At 41.8% G+C, this 19,443-nt stretch overlaps 1 protein-coding gene across 1 annotated transcript; it reads left to right on the top strand.

The window, feature by feature from the left end:
• The first annotated feature begins 217 nt into the window (after positions 1-217).
• On the top strand, positions 218-15,441 carry LOC141343905 (interferon-induced very large GTPase 1-like). The gene is made up of 5 exons (XM_073848572.1): positions 218-448; positions 5,256-5,367; positions 5,499-6,116; positions 7,829-7,923; positions 9,750-15,441. The coding sequence occupies exons 1-5, from the start codon at positions 218-220 to the stop codon at positions 14,562-14,564; spliced, it is 5,871 nt and encodes a 1,956-aa protein (XP_073704673.1). The 3' UTR covers positions 14,565-15,441.
• The last annotated feature ends 4,002 nt before the right edge of the window (positions 15,442-19,443 follow it).

The following is a 19,443-nucleotide window of genomic DNA, read 5'->3' as shown; positions in this document are numbered from 1 at the left end:
TCCTGCTTCATGTCTGCATTGTCTCGTGTCCTGTTGGTTTTATGTGTTTGAATATCCCTGGTCTTGGAGTTCTTGATTTTGGTTTTTGAGTATTTCAGTTTGTGCCGTGTTGGTTTTGTTTTGTTCTGTTTATTTGTGTTTATTTAATTAAATATATCTTCCCCTGCATTTTGGACCCAGACTTCGTGTTTAACGTGACAGAATGCAGACATCACTAATGGGTCCAGCGGGGAGGAATATTGTTTTTGAGGAGGCGTCGTTCCCCCGCCTGGGGGCGGCGACCACCAGCTCTGTTCCCGACACGGCGGGGATGTCGTTCGAGGCGGCGTCGGCAAAGAGGTTCGAGTTCATATACGCCTGCCTGGTGGCGATGGACGCCCGCAGTGCCGAGGCTGCGCTGAGGCGCCCCTGCTTTGCGGAGGGGGTGGAGGCGCTCTTTCACGGGGAGGTGGCGACAACCGCCGTCTCTGTTCCTGACGCGGCGGTGACCGCTCTCGCTGTTCCTGACGCGGCGGTGACAGCTCACTCTGTTCCTGACGCGGCGGTGACAGCTCACTCTGTTCCTGACGCGGCAGTGACCGCTCTCGCTGTTCCTGACGCGGCGGTGACAGCTCACTCTGTTCCTGACGCGGCGGTGACCGCTCTCGCTGTTCCTGACGCGGCGGTGACAGCTCACTCTGTTCCTGACGCGGCGGTGACCGCTCTCGCTGTTCCTGACGCGGCGGTGACAGCTCACTCTGTTCCTGACGCGGCGGTGACCGCTCTCGCTGTTCCTGACGCGGCGGTGACAGCTCACTCTGTTCCTGACACGGCGGTGACAGCTCACTCTGTTCCTGACGCGGCGGTGACCGCTCTCGCTGTTCCTGACGCGGCGGTGACCGCTCTCGCTGTTCCTGACGCGGCGGTGACCGTTCTCTCTGTTCCGGACGCGGCGGTGACCGCTCACTCTGTTCCGGACACGGCGGTGACAGCTCACTCTGTTCCTGACGCGGCGGTGACCGCTCTCGCTGTTCCTGACGCGGCGGTGACCGCTCTCGCTGTTCCTGACGCGGCGGTGACCGTTCTCTCTGTTCCGGACGCGCCGGTGACCGCTTTCTCTGTTCCGGACGCGGCGGTGACCGTTCTCTCTGTTCCTGACGCGGCGGTGACCGCTCTCGCTGTTCCTGACGCGGCGGTGACCGCTCTCGCTGTTCCTGACGCGGCGGTGACAGCTCACTCTGTTCCTGACGCGGCGGTGACCGCTCTCGCTGTTCCTGACGCGGCGGTGACCGCTCTCGCTGTTCCTGACGCGGCGGTGACAGCTCACTCTGTTCCTGACGCGGCGGTGACCGCTTTCTCTGTTCCGGACGCGGCGGTGACCGCTCTCTCTGTTCCGGACGCGGCTGTGACCGTTCTCTCTGTTCCGGACACGGCGGTGACCGCTTTCTCTGTTCCGGACGCGGCGGTGACCGTTCTCTCTGTTCCTGACGCGGCGGTGACCGCTCTCGCTGTTCCTGACGCGGCGGTGACCGCTCTCGCTGTTCCTGACGCAGCGGTGACCGCTCTCGCTGTTCCTGACGCGGCGGTGACCGCTCACTCTGTTCCTGATGCGGCGGTGACCGCTCACTCTGTTCCTGATGCGGCGGTGACCGCTCTCGCTGTTCCTGACGCGGCGGTGACCGCTCTCGCTGTTCCTGATGCGGCGGTGACCGCTCTCACTGTTCCTGACGCGGCGGTGACCGCTCACTCTGTTCCTGATGCGGCGGTGACCGTTCTCTCTGTTCCGGACACGGCGGTGACCGTTCTCTCTGTTCCGGACGTGGCGGTGACCGCTCTCTCTGTTCCTGACGCGGCGGTGACCGCTCTCTCTGTTCCGGACGCGGCGGTGACCGTTCTCTCTGTTCCGGACGTGGCGGTGACCGCTCTCTCTGTTCCTGACGCGGCGTTGACCGCTCTCTCTGTTCCGGACGCGGCGGTGACCGCTCACTCTGTTCCTGACGCGGCGGTGACCGCTCACTCTGTTCCTGATGCGGCGGTGACCGCTCTCGCTGTTCCTGACGCGGCGGTGACCGTTCTCTCTGTTCCGGACGCGGCGGTGACCGCTCACTCTGTTCCGGACACGGCGGTGACAGCTCACTCTGTTCCTGACGCGGCGGTGACCGCTCTCGCTGTTCCTGACGCGGCGGTGACCGCTCTCGCTGTTCCTGACGCGGCGGTGACCGTTCTCTCTGTTCCGGACGCGCCGGTGACCGCTTTCTCTGTTCCGGACGCGGCGGTGACCGTTCTCTCTGTTCCTGACGCGGCGGTGACCGCTCTCGCTGTTCCTGACGCGGCGGTGACCGCTCTCGCTGTTCCTGACGCGGCGGTGACAGCTCACTCTGTTCCTGACGCGGCGGTGACCGCTCTCGCTGTTCCTGACGCGGCGGTGACCGCTCTCGCTGTTCCTGACGCGGCGGTGACCGCTCTCGCTGTTCCTGACGCGGCGGTGACAGCTCACTCTGTTCCTGACGCGGCGGTGACCGCTTTCTCTGTTCCGGACGCGGCGGTGACCGCTCTCTCTGTTCCGGACGCGGCTGTGACCGTTCTCTCTGTTCCGGACACGGCGGTGACCGCTTTCTCTGTTCCGGACGCGGCGGTGACCGTTCTCTCTGTTCCTGACGCGGCGGTGACCGCTCTCGCTGTTCCTGACGCGGCGGTGACCGCTCTCGCTGTTCCTGACGCAGCGGTGACCGCTCTCGCTGTTCCTGACGCGGCGGTGACCGCTCACTCTGTTCCTGATGCGGCGGTGACCGCTCACTCTGTTCCTGATGCGGCGGTGACCGCTCTCGCTGTTCCTGACGCGGCGGTGACCGCTCTCGCTGTTCCTGACGCGGCGGTGACCGCTCTCGCTGTTCCTGATGTGGCGGTGACCGCTCTCACTGTTCCTGACGCGGCGGTGACCGCTCACTCTGTTCCTGATGCGGCGGTGACCGTTCTCTCTGTTCCGGACACGGCGGTGACCGTTCTCTCTGTTCCGGACGTGGCGGTGACCGCTCTCTCTGTTCCTGACGCGGCGGTGACCGCTCTCTCTGTTCCGGACGCGGCGGTGACCGTTCTCTCTGTTCCGGACGTGGCGGTGACCGCTCTCTCTGTTCCTGACGCGGCGTTGACCGCTCTCTCTGTTCCGGACGCGGCGGTGACCGCTCACTCTGTTCCTGACGCGGCGGTGACCGCTCACTCTGTTCCTGATGCGGCGGTGACCGCTCACTCTGTTCCTGATGCGGCGGTGACCGCTCTCACTGTTCCTGACGCGGCGGTGACCGCTCACTCTGTTCCTGATGCGGCGGTGACCGCTCTCGCTGTTCCTGATGCGGCGATGACCGCTCTCGCTGTTCCGGACGCGGCGGTGACCGCTTTCTCTGTTCCGGACGCGGCGGTGACCGTTCTCTCTGTTCCGGACGCGCCGGTAACCGTTCTCTCTGTTCCGGACGCGGCGGTGACCGTTCTCTCTGTTCCGGACGCGGCGGTGACCGCTTTCTCTGTTCCGGACGCGCCGGTGACCGTTCTCTCTGTTCCGGACGCGGCAGTGACCGTTCTCTCTGTTCCGGACGCGGCGGTGACCGTTCTCTCTGTTCCTGGCGCTGAGGCGGCTGCACGTCCTGTCCCTGACGCTGAGGCGGCTGCGCTTCCTGATCCAGACGCTGATGAGGCTGCACGTCCTGTCCCTGACGCTGAGGCGGCTGCGCGTCCTGTTCCTGGCGCTGAGGCGGCTGCGCGTCCTGTCCCTGACGCTGAGGCGGTTGCGCGTCCTGATCCAGACGCTGATGAGGCTGCGCGTCCTGTCCCTGATGCTGAGGCGGCTGCGCGTCCTGTTCCTGGCGCTGAGGCGGCTGCGCGTCCTGTCCCTGACGCTGAGGCGGTTGCGCGCCCTGATCCAGACGCTGATGAGGCTGCGCGTCCTGTCCCTGATGCTGAGGCGGCTGCGCGTCCTGTCCCTGACGCGGCGACGTCCGCTTTCTCCGTGCCTGACTCGGCCACGTCCGCTATCTCCGTGCCTGATGCGGCGGTGTCCGCTATTTCCGTGCCTAACGCGGCGGCGTCCGCTGAGGCTCCGCTGGTGGCAAGGCCTGCTCGTGTGACTCCGCCATCCCTCCCCCTGACTAGCCTTCCTCCGTACCTCCTCCCTCCAGACTTTGGGAACGTCTGGAAGCCGTTCCGTAGGGAGGGGGTACTGTCATGATCGGGGCTGTGGGGTTTCCCTCAGCCTCCTGAGGTCGCTATTCACACTGCACTTCTGATAGCATTCACCTGTCCTTGTCGTTAACACTGATTCACTCACAGCTGTTCACCATTTGGACTTTTGTATAAGAACTCTCATTTTTCACTCCTGCTTCATGTCTGCATTGTCTCGTGTCCTGTTGGTTTTATGTGTTTGAATATCCCTGGTCTTGGAGTTCTTGATTTTGGTTTTTGAGTATTTCAGTTTGTGCCGTGTTGGCCTTTTGTTCTGTTTTTTGTGTTTATTAAATTTATTCTTTCCCTCCCTGCATTTGGACCCAGACCCCTTGTTTTACGTGACAAAATCATGAAGACTGGACATTATTATATTAGAATAGCATAGGCCTACTATTTCAGGAGATCAGATTTTCAATGTTGCCTTGCAAATTTAGTGTTCACTGACGTTTGCCCTACTTGAATGTTTTAGGAATTGGAATTTTGGAAATAACCAAGAGGCAATTTTATATTTTTTAGCCCTGTTGACAGCCCTAATTAACACTTTTTAATCAGTACTTTGTAAAATGTAAACTATTACTACAATGGAGTGATTTTTGAGTTTGCACGTATGTGTAAAATTAGTCATGTTGGGAATCTGACTACAGTGTAATATTGCATTTGGTTTGATGCATCTATATCAGATCCATCAGACAGACCTGGTTTGTTGTTCAATGATTCAATGTTCATTTCTCTTTTCAGTCATATAATTATGGATAAAGACACAGATTAACCTGTCATGGACACCTTAACAAGAGATCCAGATGATGAGATTCCTTCAGTGACACATCAGCATGCAGAAGACGTTATGGACAATCCTCAAGTAAATTATCCAGATCCAGATGATGTCATGGATACATGACACATAATAAAAAAAAAAATACAGAAAACTTCAAGACAATTATGACCTAGACTCAAACAATAAAACCAGAATTTCATAGTAGCATTTATTTATAAAAAATGTTATTCTCATGCTCAAACATTCCTGTTAATAAGAAACTGATCGTTTGTTGTTCTTTCTCTAGGATAATGTGAAACCAGTGAATAATGTGACACCAGAAGAAGGGAGTAACTCCAGATCTGCTCATGCAAACAGAAGTATAGCACCCAAACACTCAGACTTCAATGATTCAAGAAGTAAAAATTGCTTCCATACCAATAAGAAGAACTGTTGCATTGTATTTTTATTATAATTTTTTTTCACATTTTTTTATTGTGATTGTGTTCTTATTGAAATTTTGAAAACAGTTCTGTGGTGTTTCATTTAGGTCACCGTGATCCTGATTTGACTGTTGCATTATTTGGAAGCACTGAGGCAGTCCAGTTTGGATGTGACAACATTCTACTTGGAGAAAGAAAACTTGAAAATGCTAAATTTTCCATTATCATTCCATTAGAGAGGAAGATATCAGAACATTGTGTCTCTGTGATCAACATGATTGGCTCACATGAGATTGATCTTGAATTTCTCGATTATGTTATTGATCAAGTAGTAAATGAAAATGAAATCCATGTCTTCATCTTTGTTGTGAGACTGGGTCAGTTAACAGATGAAGATAAAATGGGTATTGAATGGCTACAGAGATTTTTTGGTGATCAAGTTCTTTCATTTGTGATTACCCTCTTCACATATGAGCGAGAGGAAGAGTGTGATACTATAACAGATGACTTGAAGAACAACTCTGTTCTGGAGCAGCTGCTGGAGAAATGTGGAGGACGATATCACACCTGCAGCAAGAACATGAACAACCAATCAGAGATGGGAGGATTAATGAACAGAATCAAGCGTCTGTTCACTGACAATAATCAGCAGTGCTACACCAGAGAAATGTTCACAACTTTAAAGGAACCCTTAAGAGACCACCAAAGCAGTGAATATCAGAGTGGTAAGAACATTCTGTTTCTCATTTACCATGTCTCCATTTGAGCCTATAGAATTTTCTGGAATATACAGCGTAGTGATGTAATGGAATATAGTATGCAGTAAAACCCAGACTTTGGCATTAAAGTTATAAGTTCCAAATCCAGATCAATTGACCATATGCACGAATTACTTCCTTGTTTACTCAGCTAAGTCATTTCCGGTCAACTGCACTGTGCCGTAATATGAGCGTACTTTGTTCGTTTTCTCTACATAATCCATTCACAATCGAAGAAAAGTGTTGTTTGTCTAAGAGGACCAATCGTCCATGTACACCGTTTCAAGAATGACAAATGCCAGTTTAAAAAAATACGCGAGTATATCGGCTAAATATGCGCGAGTCATTGCTATGATTGACAGTAATAACCAGACCAAACAAATGACAAGCTGATGTCAAAAAAAGAGCTTAAATGATTCAGACTAATTTCACAGTAACAAAACTACAGCAGTAGCAAGTTTGTGTTGGTTAAATATAGGCTATTAAATAGCCTATACAGTTCAATTACAGTTCAAGATAAAACTTAAAAGATGTAGTTATTAAATTTTATAAAATATTTCAAATTCATATTGATTCATATTGAGTGCATTATTTAATTATTATACCATCAATATTTAATGTATTTGTAGTGAACTATATATTAGTATTTAAATAATTCATCTTTATTGGCTGTTTGTGTGTGAGCTTAATGACTTTCTGCACTTGCTATATATATATATATATATATATATATATATATATATATATATATATATATATATGTACTACAATTTATTATACTAGTAATTTTATAATAAATCGAAAAGCAAGACGTCTTGAAAAATACATAGGGATTTTAAAAGTCAGCTTCACAATAAATAATCCTCTGCTGCCATCTATTGGTTGAATGGGTAATTCCATAAATAGACGTTGTTTTCCGTGAAGTCATTTTTTTTTCCGATGCCGTTTTTATGAATGAAAAGTGAGTCCCTGAAGTACATTTTATTTCACAGCTGTAGAGTTAGAAAATAAAAAAGGCTTTAAAATATTGCAAGATTTTAAAAATGTGTTCATGACTATGAAGGCATGTTAGTGATTATCAAGAATACGATTAAGATGTCCTTGAAGAGAAATATCGCTAGCTAGTTAACGTTAGCTTAAACACGTTATGATAGTGTTTAGCTGTCAGCATTTAAATGTACAACTATGCAGATACCGAGAGTACGGGATTGCCAGGCTCCTCATTTAAATTATATGTTGTTAAATAATATGAATCTGAATGTTCATGCCGCTAACATTGTTTATAATGTTGCAATTATAATTTTTCTCAGTTTCTGATAAGAACGAGGCAGTAGATGAGTCTCAATAGTGTCCACCTAATATATAGCACATATAAAATGAGCTTCAGCGGAAGTTTACGAGCTGGCTTATCTTTATGCGGAAGTTCTAAAGAACGCTCCGTGCATAAGGTCAATTGGTAACACTTTACAGTAAGGTCTTATTAGTTAACATTAGCACATTAACTAATACAACTGTTAACAATTTTTTTATCTTAAAAAATGTATTAGTAAATGTTGAAACTAACATTAACTAACATTGATAAATTCTGTAGAGGTATTGAAAATTGTTAGTTCATGTAACTAATGTTAACAACTGAAACCTTAATGTAAAGTCTTTGCCTCTTTTTTCATGAAATCAAGGCACAGACACAGATGCAAGCTTACACGTAAGTGACACTAGCTCACAGCTTTTTGGGAGCTTGACCCAAACTGAAACTGAAGGACACAGACAACAGGTAAGAACTGAGGGATTTATGAGCAATGTCATATCTGCAATATCAAATCAATAGATGTGCTCAAGCCACAGGTGTGTTTGACGTGAAATTTGAATGAAGTTAAAAGTTTCTTTACTTTTTGAAAGTCATAAAGACATTCACTTGCTACCAACTAGTGGCGTAACAATGTAACCTGCACGGAAGCCAATAAAAAATATCCACCACTAAAACACAGACTGAAAGTCTGAAAGTCCCAGTGCTGATATCAGCAGCCTTGGAACAACAGTCGTCCAGTCAGATAGAACCAGGAGTAATTGTTTAAATGTGTAGATGAAGGTGAACAAGTGTTAAAAGTGTAACTGAGATGAGAAGACAAGTAGTGCATGCCATACTTTTTGTTTTGAAAAGGTGTTTCCTTGAACGTTTTACAAAAATTTAAATACCCTACATTTCCCTAAAATTAATTGTCTGTATGTAAATGCGTAATGAACTTCAGTTCATGCTTGTTTGATAAAGTTGACCTAAATGCTGTGCAGTGTGGTCATATTGTATACATGTTCATACTTGTTGTGATTTCTAACCATTTCAGTAACAATTTATAATAACGGCACACTATGAACCATAAAGCATTAGTAAATATTCAATTCATAAATCATTATCTCTACAAGACAGTATTAAGCAGTTTATAAATGCAGTTATAAATGATTTATTCTTAATGTTTCAACATATCTATATTGTGTAATAATTGTATTTTCATACTTTATTGATGATCAATTTATAATTTCTAAATTAAATATTACATTATTTACAAACCAGTTATTTAGTTTTCATCAGTGGCTCATATGATGATATGAATGAACAAAATGAAGAAAACAAGCAACATTTTTTGTGTATTAAGGTTTTCTTGTCTCAGTTTCATGGCTGAGTGAAAATTTAGTGCAAACAGTGAGTCATAAAGAAGTGCCAAGTGTGGCAAATTTCAATTAAATTCTACATTTCAAACTGAAGACGTACAATTAGCTAAAATACAAAATAAATAACAAACAATACAATTTTTTTCTTTATATCAGATTGTAGAGGCTTAGATTCATGCATGCTAAGTTATGTTTTCTGGAGATGTAAATGAATTTTATTTTTCTATATGACATTGCAGAGGATTATATTTAATTTTATAGTGTGTTTTTATTTTATAGTGTGCAGTTTTATTTTTTGCATCTTGAAATAAACATTTCTATGTTCTGTATCACTCTGTTGTTTGTTTCTTTTTTCTTTTTAAAAGATAGCTGAGCCTTTAAATCTGCTTTGTAAAAGTTTTACAGGGGCATATAGCCTATAGTTTTCACTTTAGGTGAGCACCCAAAAATACAGTAGTTAACTGACAACTACTTAATTTTTTTTTTTTAACTACCTGAATTAGTCATGAATTTATAAAGCATTTATTAACTCATTGAGTGACTATTATTGTATGTCTATGTATAAATGTACATTTTATTAATCATTTAGTTACACTTTCTAAATGATCTTAATGAACCTCTGAAAACTCTTACATAACTGGTCTGTTAATAATATAACTTAATTTAGAAATGATTAATTGATCATTATTAAATAATATAAAAAATATTAAAACATTATAGATTATGCATATAAATCAGGAACAAAACAAAGCTGTATTTATAAACTGCTTATACTGTCTATTAATATGGGGATAATGCTTTATGAATGATGAATTGCCTATTTACCAATGCCTAATTAATGAGTCATATCGTACAGTTATTATAAAGTGATACTAATGCTTCTAAATATTATTAACTAATTATTCTATTCACATGTATCATCATATTTTTCAGCTTGCAGCACAGCAACTTATTAAAAGACTTAACCTCGAAAGCAAACCCCAACTCCTAGCTGTTGATTTCCTTCAGTCAGTTGCACAATACCAATTCCAAGAGTCTTGTGCGGAGGGCGAGTTGGCTCAAATTTTTCTAAGAAAATTGCTGATGATGGATTACAGAGCAAGAGGCCTCCAGGTTAAAGAGAACAATGAACAATATCACACACAACAAACAGACAGTGACTCATTGGAGGATGTTGGTGATGCCTATGAGGATATTTTCCAAGTAACTGCCAAACCAGCTGAAGAAATGATAAAAGCAGATCCTGTCCACTTAATGGATGTTCAGATGGCTGTGTTTCATTGTGCTGATAGTTTCCTAAAGCAGCTTATTGTGACTAAACTTTCACAGTGTCAGTATGCGCTGCCTTTGCTTATACCCAATCCATTCACACAACAGATTGAGTTCCCACTCTGGACATTTCGACAAATCAACAAGAGCTGGAAGACAACTGGTGATACAGGAAAAAACTCTGGCAAATTCCAACCAGTCTATAAGGCACAAACTCCAATGGTGGCTTTCTTCAGGTTTGGCCAAGTGTCCTCATCCAAGTCTCAGCTGATGAACAGCCTGATCAATGAGAAACACAACACGTTCTTCCACAGGAACTGCCCAGGCAGCAGCAGAACCAGAGTGCTGATGGATGGAGTGGTGGAGATTGCCTGGTACTGCCCTTCTGGAGAGACAACAGACAGGTTTACTCATTGTGTTGCATTCTGTAACCTCCATGGTGATGCAGGAGCCCATGAAACACAGCTGAGTATTCTGACTAAAATGGCCTCTGTAAATGTTGCTATTTTACCACAACTTGACAAGAATGACAAAAGCATGACTAAGATCCAAACTTTCTACAAGGACTCAAAGCCACTTATCTGCCTTCTTACTGACATTGATTCACCTCTGACCGAAAAACGGAAAGGGAAATACAAAATTGGTTTGAAAGACAGAAATCTTCCAATTGTATCTGAAGAAATCAGAAGAGCTATAAATAATGGGCTCTTGTCTACTGAATCATGTTCATTTTTAAGGCTTGATCATATGGTTAAACACTCCAATATTAGAGTAGATGAGGCTGATGATGACGACTGCAGGAAAGGAAAAGAGGCAGCACAGCAGATTATGAGTTTACTGGAGAATAAAGATCTGAATGAAATCAAAGAATCATTTCTGCCTTGTCAGGGAAAACTGTGGCATCAGTGGTGCCAGATGAATAAAGAACTTCATAGACCGACATTAGGAGAACTACATAAGGGAAACAACATTGAAAAGAACAAAAGTTTTAAGCAATCAGAAATGCTGAAAATCCGTGAACAGCAGCAAACATCTGACTTAAGTCAGTTTATCAAAATCTTCATCCAAAAACTGATGTCACAAGCAGGAAATGAGGTAGTATATTTTCTGAAATGGCTTGGTATCCTACTGGATGATTATACCACTGAAAGTGTCTCAGTTCTTCATCATGAGTATCATGAAAAGTGGTCAACAGTCCTAAGCCTTAAAAAGAAACATGATAAATCACAGCAACTGGCAGCTGCACAAATAGAACTTGAGAGAGTTTCTGAGAAACTACAATCTGCAACCTTTGGCTTGGAGCACATACTGAGAGAGATTGGTCAGATATATGAATCATGTTCATCTGTAAAGAAAATAAAAAAAGACCTAATGTTTAACTTCTCTTCATTTCCAAGTCTTGCAGCTGAGATGATGATCGCTGGATTTCCATTGGAGCTGATGGGTGGAGATGCTGCCCATGTTCCTCTGATCTGGGTTACTGCTGTTCTTGATGCCCTCATCCAGAAACTGGGAGACATAAGTGTCTATGTGTTGTCCGTTTTAGGGATTCAGAGCTCAGGGAAATCCACCATGTTGAACGCCATGTTTGGACTGCAGTTTGCCGTCAGTGCTGGCAGATGCACCAGAGGAGCCTTCATGCAGCTGGTCAGAGTATCGGAGGAAATGAAAGCAAAGCTAAAGTTTGACTACATTCTGGTCCTTGATTCTGAGGGACTTCGAGGCCTAGAACTGGCCGGAAAATCAACAAGAAATCACGACAATGAAATGGCCACATTTGTTGTTGGTCTTGGAAATATGACATTGATCAACATCCTGGGAGAAAACACAGCTGAGATGCAGGACATTCTTCAGATTGTTGTTCAGGCCTTCCTGAGGATGAAGAAGATCAGACTGAGTCCAAGCTGCATGTTTGTGCATCAGAACATTTCAGATGTTACAGCCAAAGAGAAAAACATGGAGGGAAGGAGGCAACTACAGGAGAAATTGGATGAGATGACGAAACTCGCTGCTAAAGAGGAAGACTGTGATACAGAGTTTTTCAGTGACATCATTGCATTTGACATTCAGAATGATGTGAAGTATTTTGCACAGCTCTGGGAAGGCAGCCCACCAATGGCACCACCAAACCCGGACTACAGCAGACATATTCAGGAGCTGAAGGAGACCATTCTCTCAAAAGCTGTTAAATCTAATGGCATTACACTGTTGCAGTTCAGAATGCGTATTAATGATCTGTGGAATGCACTACTAAATGAAAACTTTGTGTTCAGTTTCAAAAACACACTTGAGATTGCAGTATACAGAAAACTAGAAACTAAGTACAGCGACTGGACGTGGAGCCTCAGAAGCGCCATGTTAAGTGTTGAAGACAAATTCTACAACAGAATTAACAACGGGAACATTAAGGTTGAGGAAAATGACTTGTTGAATGAAATGAGAAAGACAAAAGAGCAAGTTCAAAAGTCAGTGATGTCTTACTTTACTGAAGACAGAGATAAAGAATTTCTGTGTCAGTGGAGAGGCAGATTTGAAACCAGAATCGATAATCTTCATGATGACCTTGTGAAGGGAACAAAACGTAGGTTAGATGAAGCAATTGAACAGAAAAAAGCCAGGGAGGAGCTGAATAGGAAAAGGACAGAGTATGAAAATAAACTTTTCATTCGGAGCAAGGAACTAGCGTTGAGTCTGAGAAATATAGGAACAGATGAACTTATGCTGAAGGAGGAGTTTGACACGATGTGGAGCAAATGGGTCACTGAAATGACTGAAGATACTCCTCCACTGGAGGACTTGAACTTTTGGGAGGATGTGATGCAGATCTTATCTGAAAACCATGAACTGACATTTGTACATGAACGATTAAATCAAAAAGACTATGAACTGATAGACCGCCGGAGTGATTATTGTGACTATATTATGCTAAAGAAGGATCCGGAATATTCTGATAAAACTGCATCTTCAAAGGAAACAGGTAAGAGCTCTTCGGAAAGCAAAGGAGGGACACTTCCTACTCAAATGTTGATGTCAAGAAAAGAATATTTAAAAGGGGCTCAAAAGCAACCAGACAAAAAGGGCCTAAATGCTAAATGTCAGTCTTTAATAAGGGATTTGATTCATAAAATTATTCATGAAACTGAGAAAATAACAAAGAATTCACCAGTTGGAAGACGGGGCTACAATGATAGTTACATTCAAGAGATAACAGACTGTGTTAAAAAGTCTGTACAGCAACATCAATCAGAGAGCCAAAGTCACATATTGAAAAAGGAGTTTACCATAGATCTCAGTCTTCGTGTGTGTGAAAATGCAAGACATGAGTTTACTGAGCTCCACAAAGAATTCAGAGAATCGAATGACCCAAGACTTTATCTTAAGAAGCAAAAAACTCAGTATTGCAATGTCTTCATGAACTTCTACAGAGGAGCGACAGCAACCATCCAGAGTGAACTCATCTGCAGCAATCTTGAACCATCCATTCTACAAGCAGTTTACAATGAAAGTGCTATTAGTTTGGCAGCACATATGAGGTCAGACATAGAAGCATTATGTGAGAACAGACCAAATCTGGAAAAACACATTCTGAAATACCTTGCAGAAAGGGAGGACTTCAAGCATTACATGAAATATATTCATAATCCCAGAGCGTACTTTAAACAATTCATAAAATTTGAAGTTAAAAGATACTTCAGCAAACAAAACCAAAACATTTTAAATATTTTCAAGGAAAATCTAAAACAAAAAGAGCAGATTGTAAGTAATGCGATGAAAGCAGCTACAGTGAAGGTCAAGAGTAAGAGTGGAGATGGCAATATGTGGTTCAGATGCTTCACCACAAAACTAACAGATGAGCTGAAATTCACAGGGAACTCATGTGTGGATCTCAGTGAAATTAAAGATTTGGATTTTCTTGAGAAGCTTTTAAGTGACTGTCTAAAGGAGAAGATGATAAACCTTCAAAACAGTTTAAGAAGCATTGATGACATAAAAATGGAAAATTGCAGAAAAGGACCAGATGAGATTTTGATTGAGCACTTCTGTCAGTGCTGCTGGGTTCAGTGTCCTTTCTGTAAAGCCATCTGCACCAACACAATGGAAGACCATCCTGGAGATCACAGCGTTTCTTTACACCGCAATATTGGTCTGAGTGGCTGGTCTTACAGAAGAACAACAAACTTGGCTGTTGAAATCTGCACAACAGCAGTTGCTAGTAATCGATATTTTTCTCCAAATTCTGCAGATGATGCAGTCCCCTGGAAAGAATACAGAAAAGGAGGTTTCAATTATGCTAATTGGAGCATCACACCTGACTTCTGTGATCTGCTCTACTGGAAATGGTTTGTGTGCAGATTCCAGAAAGATCTAGAAAGGTACTACAATAAAACATTTGAGGAAGATGGTGAGATTCCAGATGAATGGAAATTGTACACAAAAGAGGAAGCTCTAGAGAGTTTGGAAAAATACATGGAAAAGTAAAGAAATGAAACTCTTTCAGGTCCGAATGGACCCTTTTCACTTTTCTAGGGCTCTTAGAAACAGAAGTCATCATAGTTGGGTGGACTCTATAGTGGTAAATGGAAGGTACAACACTTTTTAAAATCTCATTTGCACCAACAGCAAATGCAAAAAAAAAAAAAAAAAAAAAAAAAAACATCTATACTATAATTATAACTATAATAGCATCTCTATGGCTGTGCAATACAGAAAAATACATTGAGAGATGACATTTTTTTTCTAATACAAATTAGCTGTTGTATTAGAAACACTCATGCAACAGTGTAAATTAGTTTTCTGTAATCTAATGCCAGTATAATACAATATAATGTTATAAATGTACAAAAGGGTCTATTTAACGCTGATTTTCTGATATCTTGTTCCACCCAGTAGTATTTCTGAACTGATTTTTTATACAACGTTTATATAAACACGGCAGGGTTTTTTGCGGCATAGTAACACTGCTCAGAATTTTTAATTAAATGCCTTGATCATAACTAACAAAGTACAGAAACCAACAATGTAGCTGTGCCACAATGGTAAATGCTTAATGATTTACCATCAAAAAATTGACCCACAGCTTATGAAAATAAATACTTATAAACTTAAAAAGCAGACTTTTAATTTTTTGTAGTTTTTATTTTATTTTTGTGTTTATCCAATGTCATTTAACCACCCTAACAAAACCTTGATCAAAGACAATAAAACAAACAAACAAAAACAAACAAAAAACTGGTGATTTCACTCAAGCTTTATTGCAGTGTGATGTTTTAGCTTCCTCTGATCCATGCTAGAAATTATGAAAAATGCAGGTTCCTTACAATTGCACGTCTCATCCAGCTCTGTTCTGATTTCATCTTGCTGTTTTGATTTCATCTTTTCATCAGCTCAATATATTCTGCATGGTAATGGTCCCAATGTGTTTTTAAATAATTCTGTGAATCTTGTGACCATTTACATCCAGCAGATGAGTATAAACAAATCCAAATCCAAAACTGAATTAGCCATCTCTGTTGCTTGCAGAGGACAGTTCCTTCCACCTGGCCATTTTCACTAAAGCCTATAAAATTACATCTTATAATATAGCTAATGCCTGCCACATAGTGATTTATTGTATTATAGGCTGAATTTGTGCATCATGATAAATTATGCAACTGACACTGAATTTCTTGCTGTTTTAATCCTTGTTTTGTGCTCTATAGATCATACTGTACACACCCTATGTATTTTCAGCATGCTTTTTCAATCAGACATTTAAGTTTTGTCCAATTTGTTAAAAAGTTTGTCTGCAATGTGTTAGCATGGGATCTACAAAATCAGTTGATTCGATTCAACTTATTAATTAACTGAATTAATTAACTGAATGCCAATTTCAAAGTGATGTATGATGATAAACAATAGCAGAAAATCATACTTTAAAAGGAAAATACTTTTATTCCCACATTAACCTTATTATTTATTTAATCAAATGTGAGCCATTTGATGATGGAATGAATCCAAATTCAAAAAAAAAAAAATGTTTTGTATTTATGTCACTTTGGACAAAAGCGCAACCATAACCATATGAGGTGTAGGCTATGATAGGAATTTTGCAAATCACACACTATGAATATGATAGAGAAGCAAAAACAGATAGTGATGGTAAAGGTATTTTAATGAGTTGAAGAAACACTATATGAATATTACATTAGAGTCTACTTGGAGTATTTCATTCTCTCTCGCTCACACACCTATCCTACACAGTGTTCAGGCATGTTCTCTCACTTCTGCTGCTGCTACGCGATGTAATCAAGTCCCGGTCCAAGATGGCGGACGCATTTCTCGTTTCCAGCAGCCAATGTGGCGTCTATCTCTATTAAGTCTATGGTTCCCAGACCACGAATCATGACGAAGTTATAACTTGGTCTGGCGTTAGCCAGGCTAATTCAGAGAGTGTGTGATTCATTGTTACTGTTTTAAGCAGAACACAAATGTATTATTGCCTCGTTAGTGTTATTGTTTCTCTTAATTTGCATTCCAGATTGTTTACAGCAAATCAGGTCCTTATTTGGTCATTTTATATATTTATTTTAAATAAAAATATTTTATATTTTTCGCTCTCAACTGAGGTCGTCAGTTATACCAAAATCAAGTCATTGTTACTCAGTTCATATTGCACTCTAAAAGGGGATTGTGGTAATTTATAAAATCATATTGGTCATTCAGGTACCACTTTGAAAGAAGTTTGTCAAGTGTTAAAAAAAATCATATTATTCAGGCTTACTACAGTACAGTAAGATTGTCACACTGTTAATTGTGTAGGCAAATTCGATTGCAAATGTGTGATCATTAGTTGAAGGGGTCATCGGATGCAAAACTAACCTTTACATGTTGTTTGAACATTAATGTGTGTTGGCAAGTTGTGTACAAGATCACCCTACAATGATAAAAATCCACCCAGTGGTATTTTATTATATTTTTTCTTTAAAAGTAATATCCCCTTTTTAAAATCAGGTCATTCTCAGCTTCTTGTCGGTGTGACGAAACACAGTTGATTGACATGAGCGTCTTACCTTAGACCCGCCCTCACTGAGCTAAAACAGTCCGAATACGATCGCCATTAGCCTTTTTCACACAAGAGTAAGTTTGGAAATCAAATGTTTTATTTTATTTATTTTTTTTTTTTTTACAAAATAGATACTATGATATATACTGGTGTTTTACTCTACAAATAACAAACATTTCTTCAAAACCTTTGTGTCAGCTTCGGGTCATCACAAATACTATGTTTATTTAATTATGAATGTCGCACTTATAATTCAGTACAGTTTTGAGTTTTGCCGTTCTGTCTATTTGCTGCTGGCTGTGCATTATGACTCTTCACGTGATTTTTTTTTCACGATTATTATTATTATTATTATTATTAAAATAATATTGTATTTTCTACTTGCTCTTCTTTGCATTATTAAAATGACGGTTTAAATGTACGTTGTATAATGTGCCCAGGGATATACATAATAAAATAATATAATACTAAACAAGAGATGAATCTGATTATTGGCTTTATTCCTTTTTACAATACAAGTTGTGTCAAAGCAACCTTACAGTATTAAAATAATAAAATAAAATGTTAATAATAATGCAAGAGTTCCATATTGCAACAAAGTCAAATTATAGAGGACTCATCTGGTTCCCGTGGCCTTGTGCTGGTGGCCGTTTTGGGTAGGAGTTCTTTCTTGATGATCTGTCTCTGGGCCTCATCTAGTTGACACGGTATCCGCTGACATTCACAACATTTTGTTGTAGTTGTTGAGTTTATGCATCAATCGGACTCAGAATCGTTTAATTACTAATAAATTACAAACAAGTAAAATGTTATTTCTTCGTTGATTGTATAACAACAACTTTGAAAACAGACAAAACAGAAAAGGTAAGAAGCATTATTTGAGACAAGGGCATATTCATATAATAGGCGCAGACCTGTAGTGGAACTAACTTTACCCTGCCCTGACGTAACTTCCGATTTTTATGAAAAAGGTTAATTGTGTAACTCAGATGCAGGGGAAGACTCTAATTGAGTGATTGAGGTGTTCTGTTGTTGGATGTAATCGCAGTAGTCCTTTATTCCCGACATCTGAGCCACTTAAGAGGCAGAGGGAAACTTTACTTTCGTTTTTAAAAAGAGAGCGCCTATCCCGATCTACATATGCATCTATTTTCGTGTGAATCATTCCTGATGCAGCTTCACCCATCAGAAGTGAGTATAGGTTTTTTATGCATCTTTGCAAATGGCCTTTCTTAATAATGTGCTTGTTGGCAAGTTTCGCAGATAAACGCGGCTAAATGCAGCTAAACGCGGCAACAGCAGAGACCCAATAACCCAATAGGCCTATATTATGCTACTTAGACCCAATAGCATTCATAGGAACCAGGTTTAATTGCAATAAAGAAAGTAGTATTTGGGTGTAATAAAACTCTAATGTAGTTAAAACTGTGTGGAAATATTGCCTTGGTGGCACTTTTTTCGGTCCTCCAAAACTAGGGTCCTGGAAATGTGTTCCTGGAACTGCAGTTCTCCAACTCGGTAGGTGGCGCTGTCACAAAAAAACTAGGGTCCTAGAAATGTGGTCCTAACAATGCTGTCCTGAAAGTGCAGCCTCCAGGACTGCAGACAGATAATATTGCAGCAGAGAAGGGCAGGGCGAGCAGAGCTTATTTGCATTTAAAGGGCTCATGCAATAAAATGAGTTGATATTTTGCAGAGCTGATTTTGACAAGTTAAAAGGGTGTTTTTTTACACTACTACTGAGAATTTTTAACCAAAGTATATTAGAGAGTTTTCATTAAGACCCTAAAGAATCATATGAACTTGTTGAAAATGGACATCCGATGACGCATCCAATGACCCCTTTAATAGCTTTGTGATGCGCATTTTCTGTTCAGCTGGGAATGCTACAGCCATCTTTGCTGTCTTCTTCACTGATCTCTTTGAATGGCATTCAATGAAGAAAGATGTTTGTTTGTTTTTTGCAGTTATATGATGTAGTTACATCTACCAGCAGGGGCTCACAGGGTCATGCTAATCAGAGAAGTCTCTACTTAAATTGGTGTTTTGTTGCCCAGATTGGGTAGATTATTCCCTCAATATCTATGCTCTTCATGGCTCTGATATTATTCATATATCTCTTTTTATCTGTATGTGATCACCTGATGAATGATGCTTCACTGTCTTCAATGTAAGTAGTTTTGTCTGTCTGTTCATTTTTCTTTAGAATTCACAAACAGTTTAAATGTAATCTGATTATGTAAATACAAGTAATTGCAGAAACCATGTTACATAGCCTACTTAATTCCAACACTGCATTGCTAAAACCTGTTAAAG

Source organism: Garra rufa, chromosome 10, assembly GCF_049309525.1.
Source record: "Garra rufa chromosome 10, GarRuf1.0, whole genome shotgun sequence".
Taxonomy (NCBI): Eukaryota; Metazoa; Chordata; class Actinopteri; order Cypriniformes; family Cyprinidae; genus Garra; species Garra rufa.
The sequence above is the reverse complement of the archived record's forward strand: the minus strand, read 5'-3'. Positions and strand labels throughout refer to the sequence as shown.

Excerpts from the sequence above, each read along its gene's own strand:
- LOC141343905 (XM_073848572.1), top strand. The coding sequence starts at position 218 with ATGGGTCCAGCGGGGAGGAATATTGTTTTTGAGGAGGCGTCGTTCCCC. Across the intron at positions 449-5,255 it reads AGGCGCTCTTTCACGGGGAG|GATAATGTGAAACCAGTGAA; the intron begins GTGGCGACAACC and ends TTCTTTCTCTAG. Across the intron at positions 5,368-5,498 it reads AGACTTCAATGATTCAAGAA|GTCACCGTGATCCTGATTTG; the intron begins GTAAAAATTGCT and ends TGTTTCATTTAG.